Source organism: Anser brachyrhynchus (assembly GCF_964034855.1).
Source record: "Anser brachyrhynchus genome assembly, chromosome: 2".
In the NCBI taxonomy this organism is placed as follows: domain Eukaryota; kingdom Metazoa; phylum Chordata; class Aves; order Anseriformes; family Anatidae; genus Anser; species Anser brachyrhynchus.
Genome location: NC_137695.1, coordinates 36507396 through 36533060, shown reverse-complemented (window position 1 = coordinate 36533060; position 25665 = coordinate 36507396). Strand labels below are relative to the sequence as shown.

Sequence of the window (25665 nt, the reverse complement as noted above, 5' to 3'; positions counted from 1 at the left end):
AATAAACAGATTAATATTACAGAATTATTAATGCAGAAAAATCATACATATATTAAAAAATGATAGTTTAAAAAACACATATGCAATGAAACTGTAAAATAAGGAAGGTAAGGGTTAAAATGACTAAATACCTGTCTAACTCTGTTTCTTTCGCAATGGCTTTTTGAGTAACAGTCATGATGTCTTCTTCAAGCTGGAGAACTTTTGAAGCAGCCTCTTCATGCTTCTTCTTCAAATCATCATTTTCAGTTTTAAGAGTTTCCGATGCTTGAATATTAGCCTTTAAAAATAATCGCAAATATTCCATTTAATAATGCACATCTCCAGAACTACAAAATGCTATCGGAATTAATGTTCAAATATATAAATACTGTTAATTTCTAGGTTATATGCAAAACTATGTATATGTGCCTTCTATATATTTTATTTCTAATAAAGGAATATTTCACAAACTTTCCACTATTCAAGTTTTTTAAGTTTTCTACATAAAACAGTATGTGTATTGTTTCTATAAACATTCAATAATACCTATTAATTTACTATCAGAAAAAAAAGATCAAAATTCACATTCCAAATTACATTTAGCATTCTCAATCATCCACTAATGCAATAAGCAATGCAGCATTCATATATGAACTTGAACATTCTGCTTAAACATTGTCACATTTATACAACTAAAATATTTTAAATGATTTAAAACTTTCTTAAAATGTACAATATTTGAAATTACTCAGTGCTTTTACTTTAGAGCACATATAAAGCTACAACGTAAGACGGGTGGTCATTAGATTTCTCCTCTTCTGTAAACTGTATGACAGGCCCATTTTGAACCTCCTACCTGGTACCTGGTAAATTCACTGTGTTTATTAAATAAAATCAATGAGTCAATGAGGAGTTTGTTTCAGTGCAAGCATTCAGTTATGCAGAGACTATTGGAAGAGAGGCTGGAAAGCTGTCCGTGAGAAAAGGACCTGGGGGTACTGGTCAATAGCCAAGGTGACCAAGAAGGCCAAAAGCATCCTGGTTTGTATCAGAAATAGTGTGGCCAGCAGGACCAGGGATTCAAGCAAGCCACAACAAAGACAACTGCAAGCAGAAGGAGAAAAAATAGAAGCAATGATACTCCTGACGTTGAGTAGTTATGATGCTACATTCTACCAGCTAGCCCATTTGGAAGGCCTCACAGAAAGCTCATGGAGGACCATGAAACAACTGCAGGATTCAAGTCGTAGAGATTGGAAGCTGAGGCAGAGGATGATAACAACACCCAGAACAGATTCCTTTGTAACACTGACAGACGCAAGATGAGAAGTCACTGCAAGTACAGCGTGCGTTCGTTATTCTAATTACAGTAATGTCTATACCATCCAAGGTAGCGCACAGTTAAAAGTTGTCTTCACCACAGTAAAATGACCATTTAAAAACAGGCCATCTTAACCCAGAAAAACATGATTTTTAATATAATGCTATTTTCCTGAGAAAATAAATCAGTAACACTAAATACATTACCATTTCTGTTATCAAAACTCAATAAAGCTCAGCTAAATATCCCCGTGGCAGTGATATGAATCAAAATGTAAACAAGGTCAAGACAGACTGACCAACACGACTGACTACAGCGTGACTTACAATGTTTGTGCAGATACTAAGGTACAAATTGTCTTTTCACTCTGCATTTGGAAGATTAAAGCACTAGTTCATCTGTTCATCATTTTTAAACAAAACTTAATGCCCTGAAACAACAAAACTGTACTGTTACATCATGAGAAACACATCAAGCAGAGTTCATGGAGAACCCCTACTGGCCAGATTCCACTTAACTAACAATGTTTTAAGTACAATAAAATATAATGAGGACTGTTTTTACTCATTAATTGTCAAAAATACGCTGTTTGCAAGTGTAATTAAGCCCTGCTTTTACAAGCAACTAAACAGAGGTTTGGGCATTATGATTTGGGGACGGGGGGGAGTGAATTGTGAGGGTGGCAAATGTAACTGATGTCTCAAATACTTCCTGAACCCTAAACAGGCACCTAAAGTAGATTTTAATTTTTGTTACAGATACTATTAAAAAGGAAGAGGACCAATCCATTCCAACTATTTGAACTCTAATTGGCTTTATTATATGCCTTAATAGAATAAAGTATTTAGAGAAGGGATCATGAATGCACTGTTTGTTGAAAACAGTATTAAAGACAAGACCAAGAACCCCTGTAAGGCTTTTATTTTTGAAGAGCTATCAGTTCCCTGCAAACAAAAGTGCACATACTTTGGTGTAATGAAGGCAGGATATTTTAATTAAAGTCGGTATTCCAAGTAAAACTCGCTATATAACCAGCAGCAACAACACACATTACAACTGCTTGTCCTTCTCTAGCGCAGTGGAGACTAATTACCTGCCCCTGTTTTGAAAGTCTAGTATAGTAAAAAGCCTATTTCAATGCATATCTGTTTTCTCTAAACACCACTTCGGCATAACTGTAACTGCTGTAACCCAACTGCCTTCAAAAGAATTTAATCTGATACATTATATACACAAACTGTACAAACAGTTCAAACAGGCTGCCAAAGGTAACATATATTAAAAGGAATTAATAGCCTGAAAAAATACACTCCACAAACAGCATTACAATTGATGCTGCTTTGCTAGTTATTCTAAAGGGACATGGTATTAAAATGTAAAAGTTCCATACTTAACAGATTCTCACCTAATAAACTTGTTTAGATACAACTAAAGCCTACAGTTTTGAAAGAAGAAAGGATTAATTTTTAGAGACGACTTGTTATTTTACAGAATTCTTAGCAATTCCATTTAGATGCTGCAGTCCCAGTACCATACGCTCTGGTTACAGTGGTTTCAGAGCCTATAAAATTTAAAATGAGTACTCTTAGACTATTTTACAGGTAAAGGTCAGCTGTGTTTTAGGCGGAGTCTCAAGTGGAAGAATATAATAAACGTATCAACACGTACAACCACTACTACCAAGATGATAATTAAATTGCTGCTTAATTAATTTCTCTTACTTAATCTGAAATGTCTACAATTATATCTTTCCTTCCACTGTCTTAACAAATAAAAACAAAGCAAAAGCATGGATCGTTTTAATGAATTGGTTTAAAAGCACGTGACAGTTTCAAGATTATTTTTACATTGGATCTTATCTTTAATTCAATTTAGAAACGCACCCCCTCCTCCAAAAGAGTTGCAACAGTATTACAGGTGGAGGGGAAAAGCAAATTGCATCACAAAGGGCAGAATAAGAAGCCAGAAGTTACTTAAGTCAGCTTCACTGCTGCAAAACAAAAGCAATCAAAACAAAAACTCCTGTAATTACTCAGAGTCTTACTAATGAAATGCAACAAAGAAAAGGTAGCTGTCAAGTGGATTTGTTTTCCCAGAATCAAAATCCTACACTGAAAGTCTGATGTACCACCCTCAGACACGGAAGGGAAATAAAGATGGGACACCAATTTATTTTTTTTATTGCTATTCTAAAGTGGCAAAAGACTTAAAACTGATTATTGTAAATTGAATTTTTTTGTAATCACATGAAAAACTGCCCCCCGGTCCAAAAAATGACATTATAGATAACACCATTTACTTATTTACACTTTATTACAAAAGGATGCTAAAAGACCAGTGATTTTACATCATCTACAAATTCCAAATTATACACCAGTGGCTTTAGATTTGTGTATCCTGATAAATACAGGTAACACCCCTACCCACTTTTTAAACGCTGTTCTATACCAAAAAGTGTCACCTCTGAGTAACAGCTAGTATCTGCAACCTGTATTTCACTTTTTACAGAATTCATCCATTATGAAAGAAGAATGAAAGGCTAAAAGTGACCTATGAAACTCTCAAACTACAGAGGTCAATTCACCAAATGCAAGACGATTTCAAAAAATAATAATAATAAAAATAAAAACTGCCATCACTTTTCAAGTTTCAGCTGGATTGATTTATTTGGATGTAACAATGTCAGGGGAACCATTACCCTTCATATCCCGTCAAGAATTTAGGGGATCTAGATTAATTATCTGCAGGAGCCTTTTGTTTATCCCCCTGACATCATAGGAGCTCCAACAGAATTGTGTAAAACACTTGGCTGACATCATGCCCTGTTTAAGGGACCTCTGAGGACAAGTGATGAACACAACGCAGTACCATTGCAGCCACTGCAAAGCTGTCTGAGCATTCTCATGACACAAGGCCCAAATGTTCTGAAAGGAAACCTCAAATTGTGTTTCCTTTCCAAAATAAAATTTAATAATCCAGCAAAGTAAAACAGGAAACCAATCCCAAACATACTCACTGATTTTTAAGTTTTTATCTTCATCGCTATGATGTGCCACAGAAATACCGCACTAAACACTGAAGTCTTTCTAATCCAAAATCTAATGCATCACGGTATGAATTTAAATCACCAGTGATTTAAAATTAACATTATTGAACAGAATAAAAACTCCCTCTCTCTCTCCAAAACTAAGGCCTAACTTGGTAGAAGTTCATCTAAGTAACATCAGTCATACCATTACTTTCAGGAAGACTACAGACATGCAAATTTTTGCAGGAGGCAGCCACAGTGTTTACACATGCTGACTATGATTCTGCAGCATGCGCTTACATTTCAGAATGTTAGATTCTTAACATTTCCTATAATTTCACTTTAAACTGCAAAAAAATCACTCTCACAAATATATATTTTGAATTAAAGTACAGGGAGAATGCCTATCTAAAACATCTAAGAGCATCTCCAATTATCCAGTGAAATAAATATAAATTAATCACTTTAGGACATATCCATACACAGAACAATCACTGAAACATTAAAACAGGGTTTGCTCTTTACCGAATGTTTACAGCACCCATCGGTCCTATAACTGCTGGTTCCAACCCAAACATTTCTGAATGTTTACTTTGTTTACTTTGTATCTTTAAGTTATTATTTTACATGATGGGGTTTTGTTTTGTTTTTCAAACAATGCATTTCCCTGACTCTTAGCTTTTTGAACATGCAGCATAAACAAACAAAAACAACATAGCTTGATTTAAAGGGCCACAGAAAAAATGCTCAATTCATTTACTTTTATGAACTGGGCACTTGTACTGCAGACACGCTGCACGGCAGCTTTATATCACTGTCTAACCAGAGAAACTTTCTTTATAAAATGGCATCAGAAGCCAACTCAAACAAATCCCTGATATTTGAACAAAACTCTTCCATGTATAAAGCTACTATGCAGGAAAAATGCCTTAATAGAATCCGGATTTGGATGGATATCCCATTAAAACTACTTATCAAATAGATGAATTATCCCAGTTTTGAGAAGTTAAATGGTGAAATAAACTTTCAAAAGCTGATGAAATAACAAGTTTATCAAGTCAGTAAGTTCACTTCTGCTTCACTTTATGCCAGCATCATAATGGAAACGCTTTTCAGATATACCCAGGGTCAAACAACGTGCAGGTTAATTCATAAATCTGTTGCTTCTGACTGAAGTTAAACCTTTGAGAACCCCACTGCCACAGAAATACGACTTGTCACCACTCTAACATTATAGAAATCAGTTCAGAAGTGCTCTTTTCCCACTAGAGGGAGACAAATGACTGCAAAAGGATCAGATGCGCAAGCTGTGCTCTCTCTACAAAAATGTATAAAACCCGTGTGTACAAATCTGAACGGTTGTACAGTGTCAGACAAGCAAATGCATGAGTGATACAATGGCTACTGTACATTCCCCCCCCCTTCAAGAAAGTAATATTAAACCTTGAGGGAGCAGACAAGGGCAGTGCTGCCAGAGAACACAAAAAAAAAACATTGTTTTTATTTACACAGGTATATTTTTTTATATCAATAGTATATAAGATATATAGGAGAAATATTTGTATTGCTATTTTATTTGTATTGCTTTTTTAATATATAAAAATGCAATCAATTTTTGATTCAATGTCCTTCAATTTTCCTGAAAGTAAAATATTTTCAGGTAAAAGCAGCTTAGCAATGCAGCTCTCACACCAGGGTGTGTACCAGTAAACAAGTGATCTCAGTAGGAAACCAAAGGAAAACTTTAAATGTTAAAAGCAACCTGGAAGAGTTCTGGTGACCATGCATCATGTGTCTTCTCAAGTAAAATGATGGCAGTGAGTAATTGCATCATTATTTTAATAGTGTTGTATTACTACAGTTGCAAGCTATATATGCAGTATGATTCTACATTTAAAAAAAAAGTTATCAGAGAACATCACCCTTGTAAAAATATTACTTCGTTTTATTCCCCAGATGGCATGAAATTAAGCATAGGAGTGGTTTAACTGGCATGAAAACAGGCTGCAGAAGGATAGCATGTATTTCTGTAACAGGACGTATAACAGCCCTTTTCAAGAGACTAAAAAAGAATGTGCATGTTGGGGGGCAGGAGAAGGTAGGAACTGGAAGCGTGAACTGGAAAGAATCACTTTCCCCCAAAACTGATCTTGTTGAAACAAGTACATACTGCACCTGCTAAAAGGCTCTGAGATGAAAGAGGAGGAAGAGATTAACCGAACGGAGTTAAGATTGAATTTGCAGACTGAAGTTCTACAGTAGCTGAGGGGAAGCTGAGGAAGCTGAGGGGCTGAGGGGAAGGTTGGCCAAGGGGCCCACAGTGGCAATTACAAGACACGAAGCTGTACTGGTTTGGGCTGGGATAGAAATACTTTTCTTCCTAGTGGTTTGTATGATGCTGTGTTTTGGATTTGTGATGAAAACAGTGTTGACAACACACTGATCATTTAGTTATTGCTGACCAGTGCTTACACAGTAACAAGGCCTTTTGCTACTCACACTGCCCTGCCAGCAAGCAGGCTGGGGATCCACAAGAAGCTGGGAGGGGACACAGCCAGGACAGCTGACCTGGACTGACCAAACTGACCATGCCATATGACAGCATGCTCAGCAATTAGAAAATAAAATAAAATGTGGGTGGCAGGGGGGAGTCTGCCAGGGCTGCAGTTGCTCAGAAACTGTCTGGGCATCAGTCAACTGGTGGTGAACAATTGTGTTGTCCATCACTTGTTTTTTCTTGGTTTTGTTTTTCTTTTGTTTCCTTGTTTTTGTTTTTTGTTTTGTTTTTTTTTTTTACTTATTAGACTGGCTATATCTCACCCCATGAGTCTTCTAACTTACCCTTCTGATTCTCTTCCCCCGTCCCGCTCGAGGGGGAGGTGGGAGAGTGGCTGGGTAGTGCTCAGCTGCCTACCACGGTTAAACCACAGTAGCACTGCGTACTAATCTAGTCTGCCAAAGTATTGTATAAAATCCATCCTGCTTTGTGCACTTGTGATCCACTAATGGAAAATAAAAATATGCATGTTTCAAGTGGAGACCTGATGAAGTTTTTCAAACTTCACTCCATATACCGTGGAATACAAACATGCATCAAGCCATCTCCTTTTCTTTATGAAGGGCAACAGATAATTTCAGTAGACAAAACTGCTGAAAGAACTGATTGTCTATCCACTCGCAGCACAGAGCTAGGAATTCTGCATGAAAAGCAACAGTAGGGCTGAAGCATATGCTCCCTGTGAGCACAAACACCGGCTAGCACAAAGCTGTGCGTCTTGCAGATATTCTTCTTCTGTGATGGTGGTGACAACAAACTGAGAAAACTAGGTCTGTGGAACCACTGTGTTGAATACCAGAAAAAAAAATAGTTTTGTTTTGGTTTTTAACTCCAATGTGATAAAATCAGATGTAAACCCTAAAATAAAAGCCTTTAGAAATAAGAAGGGAATTGGAGTACTGTAATATGCAGGACTTGAATGAGAAGCAATTTTTCAACAACTCAACACAATCACTTTATGCCTTCAATTCATTTATTCTGCCCATTTTTGGTAGGAAATGAGATAGAAATCTTGTAAAAAGGCAACAAAAGCCTGTATGTCCTGAACAGCAAGAACACTGTTAGCAAACCAAAATCTATAGTTTGTTGTGACCTTTACAGTTACCTGTCAGGAGTGATACACAGGGACTCACCCGTTCCTGAAACTCAAGAAAGCAAATCTTTGCATCACTTACAAGCATGCATACTGCCCAATATTCAAACTGTGCGGAATACTGACTGTATTACACCTGAACAGATTTATTTTGGTATATACTTTGTTCCGAAAAGATTGAATCTAACTTTAGTTTGTTTCTTCCTAATATTTGCCCCAAAGAGCCTCTAAAAGCACTACTTCAAAGCATCCCAACCAGTCGAAAAGCAGACACAGAAGACAATACCCTAGTGCCCAGAACTCCGTGACAGTAACTACGTAGAGAAGAGAGCAAATGATTAAGAGTGGGAGGGAAACATTAATTTGGATACAGCTGTGACATAGTCCAACAACTACCTTGTCTGTATTAGGAAATCAATGTTTCTACGGACATTTCTCAACGGTCCCAAATACCCCTGAGCTATTTGTGAAGACTGAAAAAAGTCAGTACTAAAAGGATGAAAGTATCTTAAACGTGTATGAAAAAATATAAATACAAAGGAGATGTTAAGAAAACTATGTTTTAACAAACTGCAATAGGACAAGGAATCTCAGTTCTAAACTAAAACAAGGTAGATTTAGATTAGATATAAAGAAGAAATTATTTACTACGAAGGTGGTGAGACAACTGGAACAGGCTACCCAGAAAAGTTGAATGGGGCTTTTGAGCAAGTCTAGTAGAAGATGTCCCTGTCTGCATCGGGTGGACTGCAATTAGGTAATCTTTAACAGTCTTTTCCAATATCAAACATTCTGTGATTCTATGGTAAAAAATACAGGGTGGCTTAATAATACACATCATCAAACGACAAGGATACTAGGTCAGGTATCCACACTATTTGCTCTGAGGAAATTAACGTTTTTTGTTTGTTTTTTAGAAAAGAGGAAAACAGATCAACAAGCATGTTATATAAAGGGGTTCATGATTATTCGTATCAGAATTTAAATGGCAATAAATGTATAACAGTTACCAACACAACAGCAGAATAAAGAGCTCTGCACTCACTTTGAATCAACTGTGTACATCTATACAGACTTTTCTACTTGTAAATAATTGTTTTTCTTTAATTTAATGTGCTCTGAAGTACATTTAAAGTTGTTTGTTGTTATTTTACTTAACAGAACTCTAAATAATTAAACCTTTACCTGAATAAACTAAACATTTTAAAAAAGAAATAGATTAAAAAGTGGAGTTGATGAATTTAAGATTTTTGTGTGTCAAAAGTTTAGAGCATAATTAAAAATCCACCTGCGTGTGACTTGCACCAGAGGACTAGGAGTAAAAGGAGAAAAAGAACCCACAGAATCACTTTGTTAAAGAAGTCATTCTGTAACTTAAAAGCGATACCAAACAACAACAACAAAAAAACAATTCAAACCAAAATTACCGACTTCATACTAAGCACAGGTGAAGACTCTGCTGTTATATAAAATATAACTGTATTTTGATTACTTAACATTTTAAGGTTATCCCTTGTGGTCTTACAAACAAGATTTGAATTAATAGACTGTTTAGGTTTATTGCCAATAACAATTATTCACATCACATGAAGCTGACTAGATTAGCTGACTTTATTTATTTTAAACAAACCAGAAGGAAAATAAAACCTAGCTATTGTAATTGAAATGAGTGCCGCATAACTGCTGCTCAGGAATCTTTAAATCAATCTATTAACCCACTGTACAATGCTCACGGCAAAGATAAATCATATAACCTGTTGGCCTGCTTCTGTATTTCAAGTACTGGGGTAGGGATGTAAGGAGAGCAAGAAAGAAGGAAAGTCATCTTTAGGCTTGGAAGGGTTAGAGACAAAGCTGCATATAAAGTACTCTTTATTAAATTTTCTGATGATGAAAAAGTTAAATTAATGCATCTGATTTTGAAGATGCAAGCTTAATTCTCAGAAGTAACACTGGATTTATGTTCTGTTAATGTATGTAAGCATTTATTATATACATATTATAATATACATATAAACGAATGCAAGTTTCAGCTCAGCAGAAACTCTTTTAAAAATGAAAAACAGAAAACATAAAAGTAGTAAAATAAGAAAATGCCAAAGACTTGAGAGACAAAGTAAGTACCCGGGTTAGGAAACTGCTATAGAATTCCAGACAGATGAAGTGTTTGATCAACTATTGTCTAACTACCCTTGCTAGACAGCTATTGAAGTCCCATTTGACAAATTGTTCTAAAAACGCATTCTAGAGCTAATGTGGATCACAACTGACAATCTTTCAAGCTATTTTTAAATAAGAACTTCAAATAATAATGAAAGATTTCTATATAGCTTATACAAATTTATCCATCAAGCTTCCAATTCTGTAGATACATGAAATGCGTACTTTTAAGGTATTTAATTCTAGTCTTGTTAAACTGGTCCTCCCATGTGCTTGAAATTAAAGTAATTCTTTTATATGAAAGATTTTACACTTTTTTTCCCCTAAAATAGATCTTATCATTGACTTTTTCCTTACCTAATGTTATAGCCCATTTAATTATGACTGTTGAAAAGTAGACTATGAAATTTCAACAGTTTCAAATTCCTTCAACAAATTCCTTTCTACCAAAGGTGTACCGTGCAGAACTGTTGACATATACATACTAGTACTTAGAAATAGCCTATTAACTGCTGTCCACAGCTAAATTATATAGGCTTCATTACTCCAAATTTGTCCATGTCACCACCTCCCTCCCACATGTTTTTAATCTTCTCCTAAAAGGTTGTTGTTGTTGGTTTTTTTTAAAGCATCAGCTGAAAATATATATTAAGTCCAACTTTTGTGTGCCTTTTTTATAATACTGCATTTCCTTACTATTTGTAGAACTCCAAAGTAAGCTTGCTTTGTTTCAGGCTAGATTTATATTTCCGCTATCAATTAAGACTGTAACTTAATTTTTAGGTTTGTTCTTTTCCCTTTCAAAATCATTAGACCTTTCTGAAATCTTTAAGGGAAGCCATAGTTAACTTTTCACTCTTAGTATGTTCTGACAGTAGCACTCTTAAGTCTTGATTATTTTTTTTTTAATACCAACCTTTTTTTTTCTTTTTTGCTTTATTACCATTTACAATACCCTGTGTTATGTGTAATTATTCCTTAACAGGCATTATTTGAAAAGCCATCCTCCATTTTAAACTAACATAAGCGAACTTTCAACTATCAACTACTTTTCCACTATGAATTTCACAATTAAATGTCAAACATCTGGTAACAGTTGTCATCGATTATCTTACCAAGCCTGGTACCAAAAGCCTTAAATATTTTAACAATTTTACGACATAAAAGGAATAGTGGCAGGAGGTTAATAGGAACTGACCTATTCTAGTGTAAATGTCTATCTAACTGCTGAGAGGTTTTGATAGCTGATTTTCACCCAGTTTAACTGGTTCTTGAAAAAGAAGGATTACAGACATTATGAGTCAGCTTTAATCAGTAAAACAACTAACCTTTTGCTCTGTTTGCAGTTGGTCACATCTCTGCTTTTCATGGTTAAGTTCTTTTTCCAGTCTTTCAACTTGATCTCTGAGTTGTGTTGTTTCCTTCTCCAGAACCGAAGTTACCTTTAATAGCTCTTCTTTTTCTTTTACTATTTTTTCAATTTTAAACTGTAAAAAAAACAAAACCATTTTTTCTTGGCATCTTTTCTCTCCTTGATTTCTATCCAATAAGTGGATGACAAATTACTCCAATGTTTGAGCAGAATCACAAAACACGTGCCTTCTGGCCAGGTGATTTTACAGTTTTGTCCTTCTTCACAAATTCCTGAAGTTTCATTACTCTTACTACATTACCGTTACATTATAGTACTACATTATGATTAGACAGCACATTTTGTATCATGTTTATTTCTGCTCGTTCTTCCTCCTTAAGTGAAGTGTTTTTACTCTTCCCAAGTGACAGCAACTATGGAAAAGCTAATTAACATGACAGCTTGGTGACGAAATGGCCACTGAGTGTATGCATGCACACACACACCCACACACTAGAACAATGTTGAAGAAATTTAAAAAATATACAAACATTGCCAGAAGTAAGGACTGGTACAGAAATCAAGATAATCACAGAAGTTTGAAAAATCCTTTTTCTTCAATTTTAGTAGTAGGGGTACATACCCTAAGACTTTAAATGCAAAAACATCCCAGCTGTACCTCTGTACTGCATCTCTCATCCTAAATTTTGAAAGCTATAAATCAAGTATGTGTGCTACTTGTGGACAACTAAAAGCATATCAGTTCCTTTTTTCCTTACAGTGAGTACCCTTTCACACAAAGGGTATTCACTGTAAGGAATCTTCCCCCTCTGCCCCCAACCCACTTAAGTTGGAGGGTGCAGACGGCAGAGATGGACAACTAGCTACCCTTACGATTTCCCAGTTTATACCAAGTGTTATGCCATACCTGTAGCCAGTTTAAATATTTATTCATTTGATCTGCAAATGTTCTGAACTCCAATCAAAAACCGAAAATCAAGCCAGAAAGATACATTATATATACACATAATGTAGTTTTTTTTCCTGGCTTGTTCTTGAATATTATATTCTATGCATTTATGTGTGTGTGTGTACATATGTACATATAAAAACTAAGTGCAAAGATTGATAACATTTTAAGAATTTTTGAATCAAACCTCAAGAAGTCCAGCTTTTGTGGTCACCACTAACATATCAGAGTTTCCTTCATCCTCCATGGTGAGCAATTCTTCAACAGGAGAAGAGGTACGAAACTGGAAAGGTGTGCTTGCTCCGCGTATTTCTCCTTTATGAGTAACGTAACAGAACTGGTAGAATTCTCCATCATCATTTGGTAGGTAATATCCTATCAAAATAAATTCGTACTTGAAGAAACATTCTGCACTAACAAATCTATTATGCAATTCTCCACATGGAAATACATTATCAGAACATCTTAGACTTACGATTTTCACCCTCATTATTTCAGCAGGGCACAGGCAACGATCACAGCAATACAAAGGAAAAGTCACCCTTTTCAGTAATTTCAATTCCCCCCCAAACTTCTCCTTTTTTTTTTTTTTTTGTTTGTTTGTTTTAGACACGGAAGCTTAGGACAGTAAGTAACAACACTATAGCACTATATATATGCATCACCTTACATACGTTAGGTAATAGCTGATGAATATATTCTTATTGAATACAAAGAATCATTGGCAACAAGATGCCCTGAAGATCTAAACATGGAACAGGACTACATTATTACTTAACTGTTGTACAATGAGAGAACAAAGAGTAAGCAACTTTGGGGGTGGGAATACCTCTACAGCCAAAGACAACAGACAGAGTAACATGCTATATGATGTTATATTTGCGGATGTTAAGCAACCATTTTCAGAACTAATGAGATTTTTACTTTTATTAGTAAATCCAAGAAATCAGGCCTCACCAAATTTAATGGTAAGAAAACCACTGGAGTTTTATGCAGAATTCTTAATTGTCAGACACTTTAGCTAGCTTAAGTATGACACCAGCATAATAAATCCTCACCTAGCAGGTGATGTCACCCACTTCTGTCCGTATCTCACCACAATTTAATCTGCTCCCTTTCTAACTTCCTCATCATTAAATTGCATTCACCAACTGAAAGTCCAGTACTTCCAGAAACAGATTCTGAATGCCGCAAGAATTTTGTCATGAGTACTTTTTTCTAACACCGCCCCTCACACTTTTTCCATCAGCTTGCTTAAAATTCTCTTACCTCCCTCTTTATCACAGATGAGAAAGATACAAAAAAATGCATGAGAAGTGAGCATAATATATATCTCTGAAGTCATTTTTCAGGACCACCCAAAAAAAAAAGCTAAATATTCCAAAAATCTTCTCTGGATTAAAAAAAAAAAAGAACAAAGTATTTGATAAAATTCTAACAGCAGCTAAGGTAAGTAAATGAAAGAAAGCTAGAAACTTAATTCATGCGCCTTCTCAGATACTGCTTCAGTTCTGACTGAACTATAACATTAAAATCCCTATTTCAATCACTATGTTGCTTTGGGGGGAATTTTTTTGTTTGTTTTGTGTTGCTGCTGTTTTTTAAACTCTCATTCCAGACTACTGGAGGACTTCTTCAAGTAGTCTTAGCTGCTTTTACTAAAAATGGTAAAACACGTTACATCTGCTATACAGACAACATTCATATTGTGTGCTTTGTATTTCCATCAGTCTTGTACTTCAGTAACTATAGCTCAGGGAGTAGTATCTTACCGTTTTTTCACTTGCAAGTTTGAACACGTGTAGATTTTCTAACATCCATAACATCCTTTTGCAAGAAATTCTGCATCTGACTGTGTACCATCTCTATCTCTGTTATGAATCTGTCACTGGTAGTTTACACTGATGGCCCCTGCTTCTTTCAATGTGAACAATGGATAATCAACTCGTTCCACGGGTAGCTGGTTTTACAGACATCTGTTTTTTTCTAATATTTAATTCCCTTTCCCAGGCTGAAAAACCTGGCAGAAGAAAGTACTGAAGGTCATCTAGTCCAATCTCCTGCTCAAAAAGTGACTGCTGTCAGCAGCAGTCTGGACCTATTGCAGCAGTCAAGCAAGTGTGTGGAACTCCCATCCATCCAAACCTTCCTGGGATACCCGTTCAAGTGCTGCTACTGTTAGTTTTTCCACCTGTTGGTGAAACAGTTATTCTTAATGCTAGACCTAAACCACCTAGGTCCCTTTATACGTGATTAGCCACATGGTTCTCATCTTTGTAACTCCTCTTATTTACACAGAAGCTGCTGCTTGACTTTAATCTTCCTTATTGCTGTGTTCATTTTCTAGTTCTGCTAGATCTTTAGAGACTCGGAAGGGAAGGCAGAGGATCTGACTTCCACAAGTATTGAAAATGCAGTTATAATATAGACTTGTATAGCGGTGTACCATTTTCTGTTTTGTTCCTTATTCTTCTCTTAAACTTTAGTGATTTTCAGCAATTCCTCACTATCAAAAGGTCCTCTGCAACTCTGAACAAAACTGAACCTTCACAAACGGTCATTTACATTATTTATCCTTTCTTTCTTTGACAAGAATCACTTTACACTGGAATGGTCTAAAGTTCAGAGACTAAAAACAGACAATGTGAATACACAATGCTTTAAGAGATGCCAAGATTTAAAAAAAAAAAAAAAACTGCCAATGATTAAACGGCATCACTTTTGGTGTCTGAATAACTTCCAGCAGATCTACTCTTTCCATCAGTCATGAACACTGTCCAATTATTATGTAAAAATATACTGAGTCACACAATTACTCATACAATCTCATTGACATCTGAAATAAGAATGAACTTTACACGGGTAACAAAACGAGCATGCAAAAGACTTAATGGTAAATTCTCCTTCCTACAATTTGTGTTTCTAAAGATCTAGAACTGTTCTCCAACCCTCAATATCTTAACACATAGATGAGTATTTAAAAAAACTATGGAAGCTAGAAAATACAGGTAGATACTGCTTTATAAAAATTCACCTTGAAAAGTCAGCACGCAGTTAACAGTTGATCCTTCCACATAGTTTTCTGGCATAGGTGACCAAAGAAATGTGTAATAATCTCTTGCAGTACTCCAACCAACCTAAAATAAAATAAACCACAACAACAACAAAAAGAAAAGAAAATATTAGGCAGAAAAAATTGTTACATACAGTTAAGATATCACAGCCTGGCCTTTACAACATACTGTAATATGAATATTTCTGCTTCAACATGCAATAAAAAGATATTTAACAATGTTTACAAATCAAGAATATTTTTAACAAGCATGTCAAAGATTTAGCATGAATTTTATTAAGCTTGTTACCTAAGGCAATAAATGGGTCTAAGGCAATAAAAGGGTCTATATAAATTAAAACACCAGACAGTTTTCACTACACTTTAAACTATTATTTGGTACATTTATATTTTTTCTATAAAGATACACTAGTATACACTGAAAATACAAAAATATTACTTCAGAAGTTTATACTGAGATTTTCTTAGGGTAACTTCTGCCAATATCAACTATTTTGTGTCCACAATCCAACAGGTTCATCAGAAAACACAAAGGAGGAAGGAGAAAACACCTCTTCCCTACTGAAAATGACAAATATGTCAGGTTTAAGCTAGCACTTATTTTTTTTTTTTGACAATTTCTGCAATACTAACTAAAGACTAGCATTTCACTGGAATGCTAATTCTTCCATTTATACAGCACAATATAACTGCAAGGAAAAAAATGCATGAAAACCTAACTCAGTTAAGTGAGCTTAACCTAACTAACTAAGTTAGTGCAGTTTCCCCAGTAACTTCAATGAACACCTACTTTCCAATGTTTCATAAAGCCTGCAGTTCCTTGAAATACGAAATGATATCCCCCAAAGAAATATATTCCAACAAGCTTGAAATACATGCATCTAAACCTGAAACCCAAAGCAACCAGTTACTATAAAGCAGCATAGAACAATAATAGTGTAATGATAAAGGAGTGCAATGAAACAGATGTATTTGTTCTAACTAAAAGAAAATATCAAAAACCTGGTCAAAAAGTAGTAACATGTTTTGTCAGTTACTGTGTACGGTGTCTTGGAAGAGTTAAGAAGGAAAGGGGGCAAATTGTCCACCGATTTTATCAACATTATTAGAGACAAAAAAAGAAGAAATTGGTAATCATGATTTCTATTACTTCAGTAGACAAGATCTCTAAACTTTAAGTTCATATCAAATCCTCCTTTATAACGGATACATTGCAATAGTATATCTTGAAAGGACTAAGAACTGTTTCTTAAGAGGTTGTCAGCTTTACAAAAATAAAAAGGAGAAAAGAATGGGCAATGAGAATACGGGCAATGAGAACAGTAGTACCCAAAGTAATTAAACAGTATTTACACAGTTACAGATTTCGAGTAGTATGAAAATTAATAATTAGCATTAGAAAAAAAAATCTGAAGAGACTATTCCATAGCTGCCTTTTACAAAACTACTTCTCCACTTTGTATTAAAAGCATGGCAATAGCTACTGTTTGGGAAAAAGTAATTGCTCTACAACCAGGCCTTTTTTACATTAATAAAAAGCAGAGATGAACAACAGCAAAAGCAGCTCAAAACTTCTTTTTACTAGCTATAGTCAATTTTTTTAAGGCAATATTCATTATACAGAACAGCTTCTGACTGTTCTGGTGACTCAATAAAACAACCAAAATGGAACCAACTACTGTATCTTAAGCCTATTCTTAGACAAAGAAGATTCTGTGACATCCCCTACTGAGGGGCTTTTAAAAACATGAATGAAATGAGAACTCCTGAGGTTGTCCTTCGCACACTAAAATATTTTAGAAATAAGAAGGGAAGTTCCTCTGGTAACTTGGGGTGTCAGTGACATTGGGAGGTGGAAGAGGGAATAAAAGCAATTTTTCTGTAACAAAAATCCACAGAAAAATCCACAGATTTTTTCTGTAACAAAAATCCGCAGAAAATTTTGTAAATTTTCACGTTAGTTATGTTTTCATATCCAATTCAGATGTTAAGACACCCTTTTCACTGAAGGTACTTTCACCTCTGTGAAGGGAAGCATATACCATTACAGGCATACAACACAGAAAGCAGACAGCTTTTTAAACACAGAAATTGGGTTCTCAATTGAGTGAAAAGCCTGTCTTGTTCTTTTTAATTTCAGAAGGGAAACTGATTTACTGTGTTCAGAACAATCATGGTAAAGAACCGAAGCAATCTCTTCATCCTACTCTAGTTTCTAATTCTGTTTTAAACAAAGAAATAAAAGAAAAAGCAAAAACCATCCAAACAAAAAAAAACAACGTTCACACACATCCTATTTTCCTGAATAAAATGGGCATTCCTTCTGATAATGAAAACTTCAGAAAGTGTAGAGGGAGCAAAATCCATATAAATATATGAATATAAAACCAAAAATGGTTGCTAGCATGACCTCTTCCCTAGGTGATCAATTCAGTTTCCAATTCAATTTTTCTCTATGCTGAAACCCTAAATTCTAGGAATACTTTACCTCTAACAGTAATGTGCACAATTTATTTTTTTTAGGTCATTTGAAATTCTATTCGTACTAATACAAAGAGACTAATTGTGTAGAAAGCAAATTACCCAACTCTTCTGGACTGTTTCTGAGCTGGTACTATATGTTCAAGTGTAACTCTAATCTGTGGGTTATTGGTAAAGAGAGAACCATGACGCATCACCAGCTAGTGGGCAATACCCTGGGAAGTTTACCAGGCACGTATTTTCTCCATCAATTCCCCCTATTTCCTGTCACCCATCATCTGCTTCCCCTAACAAAGCTCCCCATCTCATACTGTCTTGACTCTTAGAAGCCAACTACTTAAAGGGGCACGTGCAAGTGGCTCTTCTCGTCCAGTTGCATAAATTAAAAAAGGAGAAGTTTGTGTACCGTGCAGCAAAAAAAGTTAAATTAGTAACATCATTCAATGTCTTTTCTACTGAACAATGGTTTTCATCAATTTTCATAGGATTATTTCTTTGGTGACAAAAACAAGGAGTAAAACCAAAGTAATGATATTCCAAGAAGAAAATGACAATAAAAGTAAGTAATAGATGTTTCAGGTCAACAATCTAGATCTTTCAACCATTTTTCTACCAATATGTTTTAATTAAACACGAAGTACGCAGTGATTTACAAATACAGTCTTCCATAACCTTCTCTATGGCAACAGATTATACAGTCACAGACTGTACGAGCATGCTGAAAGACTCAACAATGGCCTAGATGTGACTGTTGACCAAAAAAATACATATATATACATATATATTTCATTCACCTCAGCAGGAAAGCTGATAGTTGCCTAAAATAGGACTAACACTTCATAAAGAATTTTTAGAATTGCTTGAGGGACAGGAAATAAAAACAGAAATACTGTCAACTGAAACTAGGGGGAAAAAATACAGAGGAAATCAACCAAGAGTGAAAATGATGAAGAGAAAGATGGGAATACTTGTCAATCAGACCACAATTAATTTGCATGCAGGGAAGGGAGGAGTTAAAAAAAAAAAAAAGAAAAGAAAAAGGAAAGAAAACTGTAGCTCTAAAAACAAAATGAAGAACAGCCTCCTCCTCCAGCATGTTGGCTTGGAAAACTATCTTCAATTTAATGACAGGGATAAGAAAAGCTAAATCATTTCTCTGATTGTTGATCTGTGTGACAAAACATACCAGAGACAACTAATACAGACTATTTCCAAGGTCAGACTCCACCAGGGTACAGGAGTGACACCCTTCAAAGCCCCTGCATGAAGCCATTTATTGTGAAGACCTCTTTTGTATTACACTGACAGGAGAAAGATTTTTGTGTATGGTAATGTCCATTTAAGGTGGTTTTGTTTGGTTTTGCTTTTGTTGTTTCTAATTAAAAAGACCATTACGGCAAGTGATCCAATACAATTCTATCTGGGATGCAATGAAAGAGGGCAAGCCGAAACATTTCTTGTAAAAAGAAAAATCTGTGCATCTTCCCAGTAATAGTGCAGGCCTCAAGAAGTTAAGTCATTCAACAGGCATCAACAGTTGTGGCAATCAGTAGTGTATAACAGAAAACCTGAAGAACTTTTTTTTCTAAGAAATAAATGTATTTACTTATTGCATACCTATCCTTCTTTAAATGATACCTTCTGTGAAACCTATAGAACTTGAGAGGAGTGATATCTGAGCACAGACTAAAACAAAGAGTTCTTGGGCCAACACATTCTTTAATTTCATACTTTTTGAGCTCAAAAGGTAAGATTTGTTACGTTAAAAGCAAATAAATTAGACCTAATGTTTCATTTTCAGAAATATGTTCTCCATAAAATGATGTTCAAGTAGCAGGTGAAGGCTATCCTGCCACCCTGCAAACCTTTTGCAGCTTATGCTCTTTGGGTGATGTGGCTCGTTTTACCCTGCTGCAATTTGCACTGAAACAGCAGCAGCAAATAAACTACTCTGTGAAAATAAAAATAATAATTAAAAAAATCCAACCCTAAATCTGTTTCGATTATTCATATCTACCAATTTATCTACACAGGAGTACCCACGAAAATCCCTGAGTAACAGAGCAGAAGAAAAACTTCAAACACAGACTACATTAAGAATTCAAAATTGTTCTAACGAGCAGATGCAAAGAAATCCTCCAACACTTGAGAAGCCATCAGCACAAAAACAGAAAGAAGCAGGGCTTCTTTAGTGCCTGTCCAAACTCTCTCCAGTACACTACTGGAACTGCAAGATGAGTGCACGTTCAAAGTAAATACAGACGCTATTTACATGCTATTTAAATGCCTCATAGAACTTTGATCGCAGATTACATCATTTCATTTTTTGTTTCCTGCAGTTACTGACCAAGTTCTAAGAAGTTATGATCTAACTATTCAAGCTGAAAACATATTTATTGACATTAATATCTCGAACTTAAAAGCTGTCCAAAAAAAAAAAAAAAAAGGAAATGGAAGGAAAGAGATGGAAATTCACACTTAATTCCTGTTTAGGCCTCACATGACGTTACAGCCCTATTCTCCTATGAAGAATGCATTCTAATATACGCAAATGTGGAACCAAAGTAAAAACAAAAAAACTTTCATTAGAATACTGATTAAAATGGCACATGAACAAGTCAGACAAATAATTTTATACTATTTTTTTTCTTTTGTAGTTGATACTATTAACTGGAAGAGTATTTCGCATTTTAAAAAAAAAAGCAACAAAAACCAGTCCTCCCTCCAGACAAACAAAAATCTCAAAAATTAGAATAAGACTTTCAATATGAGAACACCATCAAGTAAAACAGTATGTGGATCAAAACTGCTACAGACTTTGTTGTTGTGCCAGAACTCAGTTGGGATACCCTTAATAAAAGTAACTCTGGAAAAAAAATAATAAAATAAAATAATAAAAATAAAAAATAAAAATAAATAAAAAGCACTGTCAACTACTGTCAACTACTAACATAAAGCCAAGTTCCAAAGTGTTAAAACCGAAGGAAGTATAGACTATCAAATATACACTTTCTTCCCATCAGAAATCTTAAATAAATGAGAAATCTTAATAGGACATACAGTGGACCTTCCTGTGAGCAAGGAGGAGTACCAAAGGCACAGTCTACTACCAGTCTAATTTTAAAACGTGGCAACAGCAGATATTACAACATCCACATTCGAGTACACAAACATTATAAAGCACACAAGAAATCTAGCATATTTGTTTCTGAAGTTCAGAGGAGGAAAACAGAGAACGGCCCATCAAACTAAACACAAGACTTGTTGTGAACTCTGACCTCAAGTTCATCATCCAATGCACTGCCTGGATGTGCTGACGCTGTAAGGAATCACTTTTTAAGGAATTCACTGAAAACCCAGAAAGTATCTTGCTCAGAGTTAAAAACTCAAAATATTATTAATGTCCGTATTTCTTAGCAAAAAGAGCAAAAGACTTAGATGATGCAACTCCCCTAAACCATAATATATATACACACACACATAAACATATATTTAATTTTTACACAGAATTTTTAACCAGAATTAAAGTCTCTGCTACTAACCTGGTACTCAGCACATCTTTCTAGCCCCTCCGCTTCTCTACTTTTAATTCTCACAAGCTCTGCTCAGAAATCCTTTTTCAATAGGAAAAGCTGTGTATACGTTCCAACGCTCTTGCTTTCCATACCTTAACCAACAGATTAATAGCCCAGAATCCAAATCCTACTTTCACCATCCCTACCCGTTTTTAAACCAAACACAAAATATATGACTAAGCATCATGTCATACTGAGCTTAGTTTATTATGTACAATGTGTTACTCAAACAATACTTTGTTTATGTAGTTCACTTTCTTTCCATAAAACTGAAAGTTTTAATAGGTCATTACAGAGTAATCCATTCACTATATTCCTATTTCCTACTTTTGAGCAAAAGGGTTTATTTCATTTTAAGACATCATAAACTACTTTTTAGTTATATAAACAAAACCTGTAGTAAACTTCAACATTTCCACTGTGACTAAAGTTTAAGATGTCTAACACTGGCTGGGCAAGGGGGGACAACTGAACCATCTGCAATACTCACATCAGGCAGCGCTTCCTTTACTAACTGCTACGTAGGTGTCACAGTTCTTTCTTCTTCTGTGCTGCCCCCCACATGCAAACCCTTTTCTCATCAAAATGGCCAACAGTGCAATTTTTACATTTCACCCACAGTACATTCCCACCAAGTAGCTAGAAGAAAATTAGCTAACTAGCAAACTAAATGATGAAAAACACGCACAAAAAAAAAAAAACAGTCATAGAGTTAGGAATTGTCTGTTTCTCAATAATATACTACTGAAGAAAAGTAATGACCAACTATTTTAGTTTTGCTCTGTTTCCTTTAACTTACATCTGATTTATCTTAAAAAGTGTAACCTTTCCTAAGGTGAAAGCTCTGTCTTACAACTGCACAGTGTTTACAGTGTAAAAATACTTTCAAGCTTCGTTTTTAATTTCTTGAGTTTTAGATGAACATGGGGAATGAATACTTCCCTCCCTCCACCCTAATTTTGTGCTGTTTCTTTCCCTTATAATGCCTTTGCAAACTCAGGCAACTTGGTCTTGAGTGTGACAGCTTTAAAGGAACATGACTGCAAGAGAAGCTCATTCGGCCCTTGCTCCACTAGCCTCAGAAAGCTGTCGTGCAACTGGATGAGCAGCAGCTTAGTAAATGTGTTGTGCAGATAGGTAACAACAACAGAGCAAAGAAGCAAACCCAGGAAACACTTGTTTAGCTGAACCAATGCAGGCATAACCAGTTGGCCTTTATTATCAATACCTAATATGATGCAATTCTAAAATAATAATAATAATTTTAACTCTGTTGTCGTTATTGTTAAGTCCTTTTGTAATTCAGAAGGAAAACCATGCAGTTTAGAATATAATTTGGCAAAGTACTCTTAAGTACAGCAAGAATACATGAACTGCCTCCGAAAGAAGAAAATCACATGCCCAAACCCAAAGTTGTCCATCTCTGCTGAATGTTATAAACACGTACAGGTAATCTTTTAACCCAGGCTATTGAGAACATATGGCATTTGTTGCTGTATCAAGGTACTATCAGGTTCCTACCCTATTATCATCTCTTGTTGGTTGTATTTCTACCTCATAGTTCAGAGGAATATGTCAAAATAGCATTGACAAAGTGCCTAGACCATAGGATCAACTTTCTCTCCTATTGGATATAAATCACAATAAATACAGAAAAAAATAGGAATGCTCTAAAAAGAAAACCTGATACATATGTAAATGACTGCCCAAGGAAATGTTATGACAGATCAAAGAGCAACAAAGTTACTGTTTGCTTTAAGAGATAAGCATAAAAAGGTAGTAAAAAGGGTGATTAATCAAGTATTAATATACCATCACATTTCATGAAAACTATAAGTAGCACAACTTTTTTATTTCTCCTGGACACTTTGTTATGCCATTTTTGTCTCTTAACACAAAAACCTACCACAATAAATATTTTTAGAAAATCAGTGACACTTTGGATTGAATGTCAGAACTTCTTATCAAAGGTAGCATCATGCAAACCCAGATAATCTTTCTCTATCTAGTAAGGAAACAGTGAATGACGGTATCATGGAGTTTTATTTTTTTAATTTTATTTTAAAGAAAAGTATTATCTCAGTTATTTGAGGCATCTTTCCAAAGAAGACAAACCAGAAGAGAATCGCTCTAATTGGCGGACATCATAACTCTCGAAACACTCTGAATTCCGGTAATTCTATTCCCTACTATTTTAAAAACAGGACATACTGTTCACTACTCATTTCTGTATCCATCATATCCTGTTGTGCAGAGATGATTCCATGCCAGAAAAATTGTATTACAGTATGCATGTGGTCAATAACACATCCAGCTGTTGCCCTACACTTCACAATTGATCTGTAGATATGGAAGTAATTCTTATCTAGAATATCAATCTCTGACAAAACCAGGACTTTGAAACTGCTCACACAAGTTGTGCTGGCATTTGTAGTCAAAGTTCAAAGCAAACTAACCCAGAGGACTACACAAAAGCCCCTCTATGTTGCCTTGCTACAACACAGCAACCAAGCTATTTGTTAGCTGTCTATTCAACCCACTGCTGATTTTACAGAGGTTTTGAGCACAGACAAGCTAAATTTGAGGTGCACTGCAGAGAGTGATCAGTGAACTGCAGTGAACTGCAGAGAGAGAAATTAAGGTGCACGTAAGCACATGCATTGTAGAAGCACATGCATTGTAGCAATACATAAACAGGAGCTGAGGTGTGGCCTCCTAAATAATGAGTACCCTTTCAGAGCAAGTCTGTGCTTACTGTGTTCAAATAATCTTTCAAGATCTTCCCAATCCTTTTTTTTTTTTAATATATATATATACATTAAGATACCAGAAAGCCAGATCACTGTTTTTAAATTGTGGATATTAAAAATGTATACATTAAGAACAAATTTCCTTTTCTTCTCTAGGGGTACAATGAGACAGTCAATACCAAACTATGCCTACAATTAAAGTCAACACCCTAGAAGAACAGCAATGAAGATGACTTAAGATAACAATGGGAACTGAGAGGTTTGAGGGACTAGGTAACTAATGAGAAAGCAAAACTGAAACCATTATCTTTAAACGTGTAAGATTCCCAGCTGGTATCACAGACCTTTCCAGCGTGCCGACCTCAGCAAAATTAAATCTTCAGAAACCTAGATGCTATTATGATGCACACCACAAACACATACATCTGTAACTCTACTCTCTTAGAGTAGTATCGTATCACATCCCAAACATGACTTCATTGTGCCTTTGAGATGCACAGTAAACATGCATCTATTGTATACTGAACATCTGCGGGTCCTACTTGCCCACACATGCCCTAAGCAGAGGCATAAGCAATTCTTCCTAAAAGCCAAACGCTTTTTTTCAAACACTTCTGCAAGTCTGGACATTATGTATTAATAATGAAAAAATATCATGTGGCCACATGATTATTTCACTTTATTGCAAAATGAAGTCACAAACTGTAGACTTCCCCATCCGGAGATTAGGACCACCTACCAGCCAATTTTTGCAAACAGATGCAGTATACATAATAATTGGTTTTCCTCATTTCAAAGGTTTAGATTTAGATTACCCTAGGAGCCTTTCCAGATTTCAATTAATCAAAAGAGAAGGAGGGGAGAGGATGATGGGGGCACTGGGCTTAGATCATTCTGGGAAGAGAGATCTCTTATCAACTCTTTCAGGAACAACAAGCCTTCTTCCCTCTGACTCCACACTAGGAACTCAGGTTCTTCTGCACAGAAACATACAATAGAGGGAAAGCAGATTTCGAATCATAGCTCCCACAAAATATCCCAAAGAGGGATTCAGGGTAAGAAAGTACATGCAGAGCACTAAACCAGTACTTAGCTGTAAAACCTTTTTGTCTCCCCTTTAGTAACAAGCAACGATAAAACTGATGGAGAACTTTTGGTGCTTGGTAGCAGATGGTCCTCCAAAATACCACAAAAGTAGAAAAGAAATAGCAGCAACGAACGACAACAGATTGGGAGAATCAATTAAAAACTGTTTTTAAGCATCCTGTAGGGAACAAGGAAGAAAAAGAAGGATATATACAGAAAGAATAAAAAGGCTGTATAC

General features: G+C 35.4%; 1 protein-coding gene across 5 annotated transcripts in view; it reads right to left on the bottom strand.

Moving 5' to 3' along the window:
• The window catches only part of TAX1BP1 (Tax1 binding protein 1), a 57112-nt gene that overhangs the window by 25097 nt on the left and 6350 nt on the right, over positions 1 to 25665 (bottom strand). For 4 of the 5 annotated variants that reach the window (XM_080580457.1, XM_080580459.1, XM_080580460.1 and 1 more), the window contains exons 3-6: positions 15497 to 15599; positions 12650 to 12837; positions 11470 to 11628; positions 132 to 280 (exon numbers count right to left, since the gene is read on the bottom strand). In XM_080580457.1, coding sequence (XP_080436583.1) covers positions 132 to 280; positions 11470 to 11628; positions 12650 to 12837; positions 15497 to 15599 — 599 coding nt within the window. Of the gene's footprint in view, positions 1 to 131; positions 281 to 11469; positions 11681 to 12625; positions 12838 to 15496; positions 15600 to 25665 lie in introns of all 5 variants that reach the window. The other variant, XM_080580461.1, reaches the window with a different exon arrangement.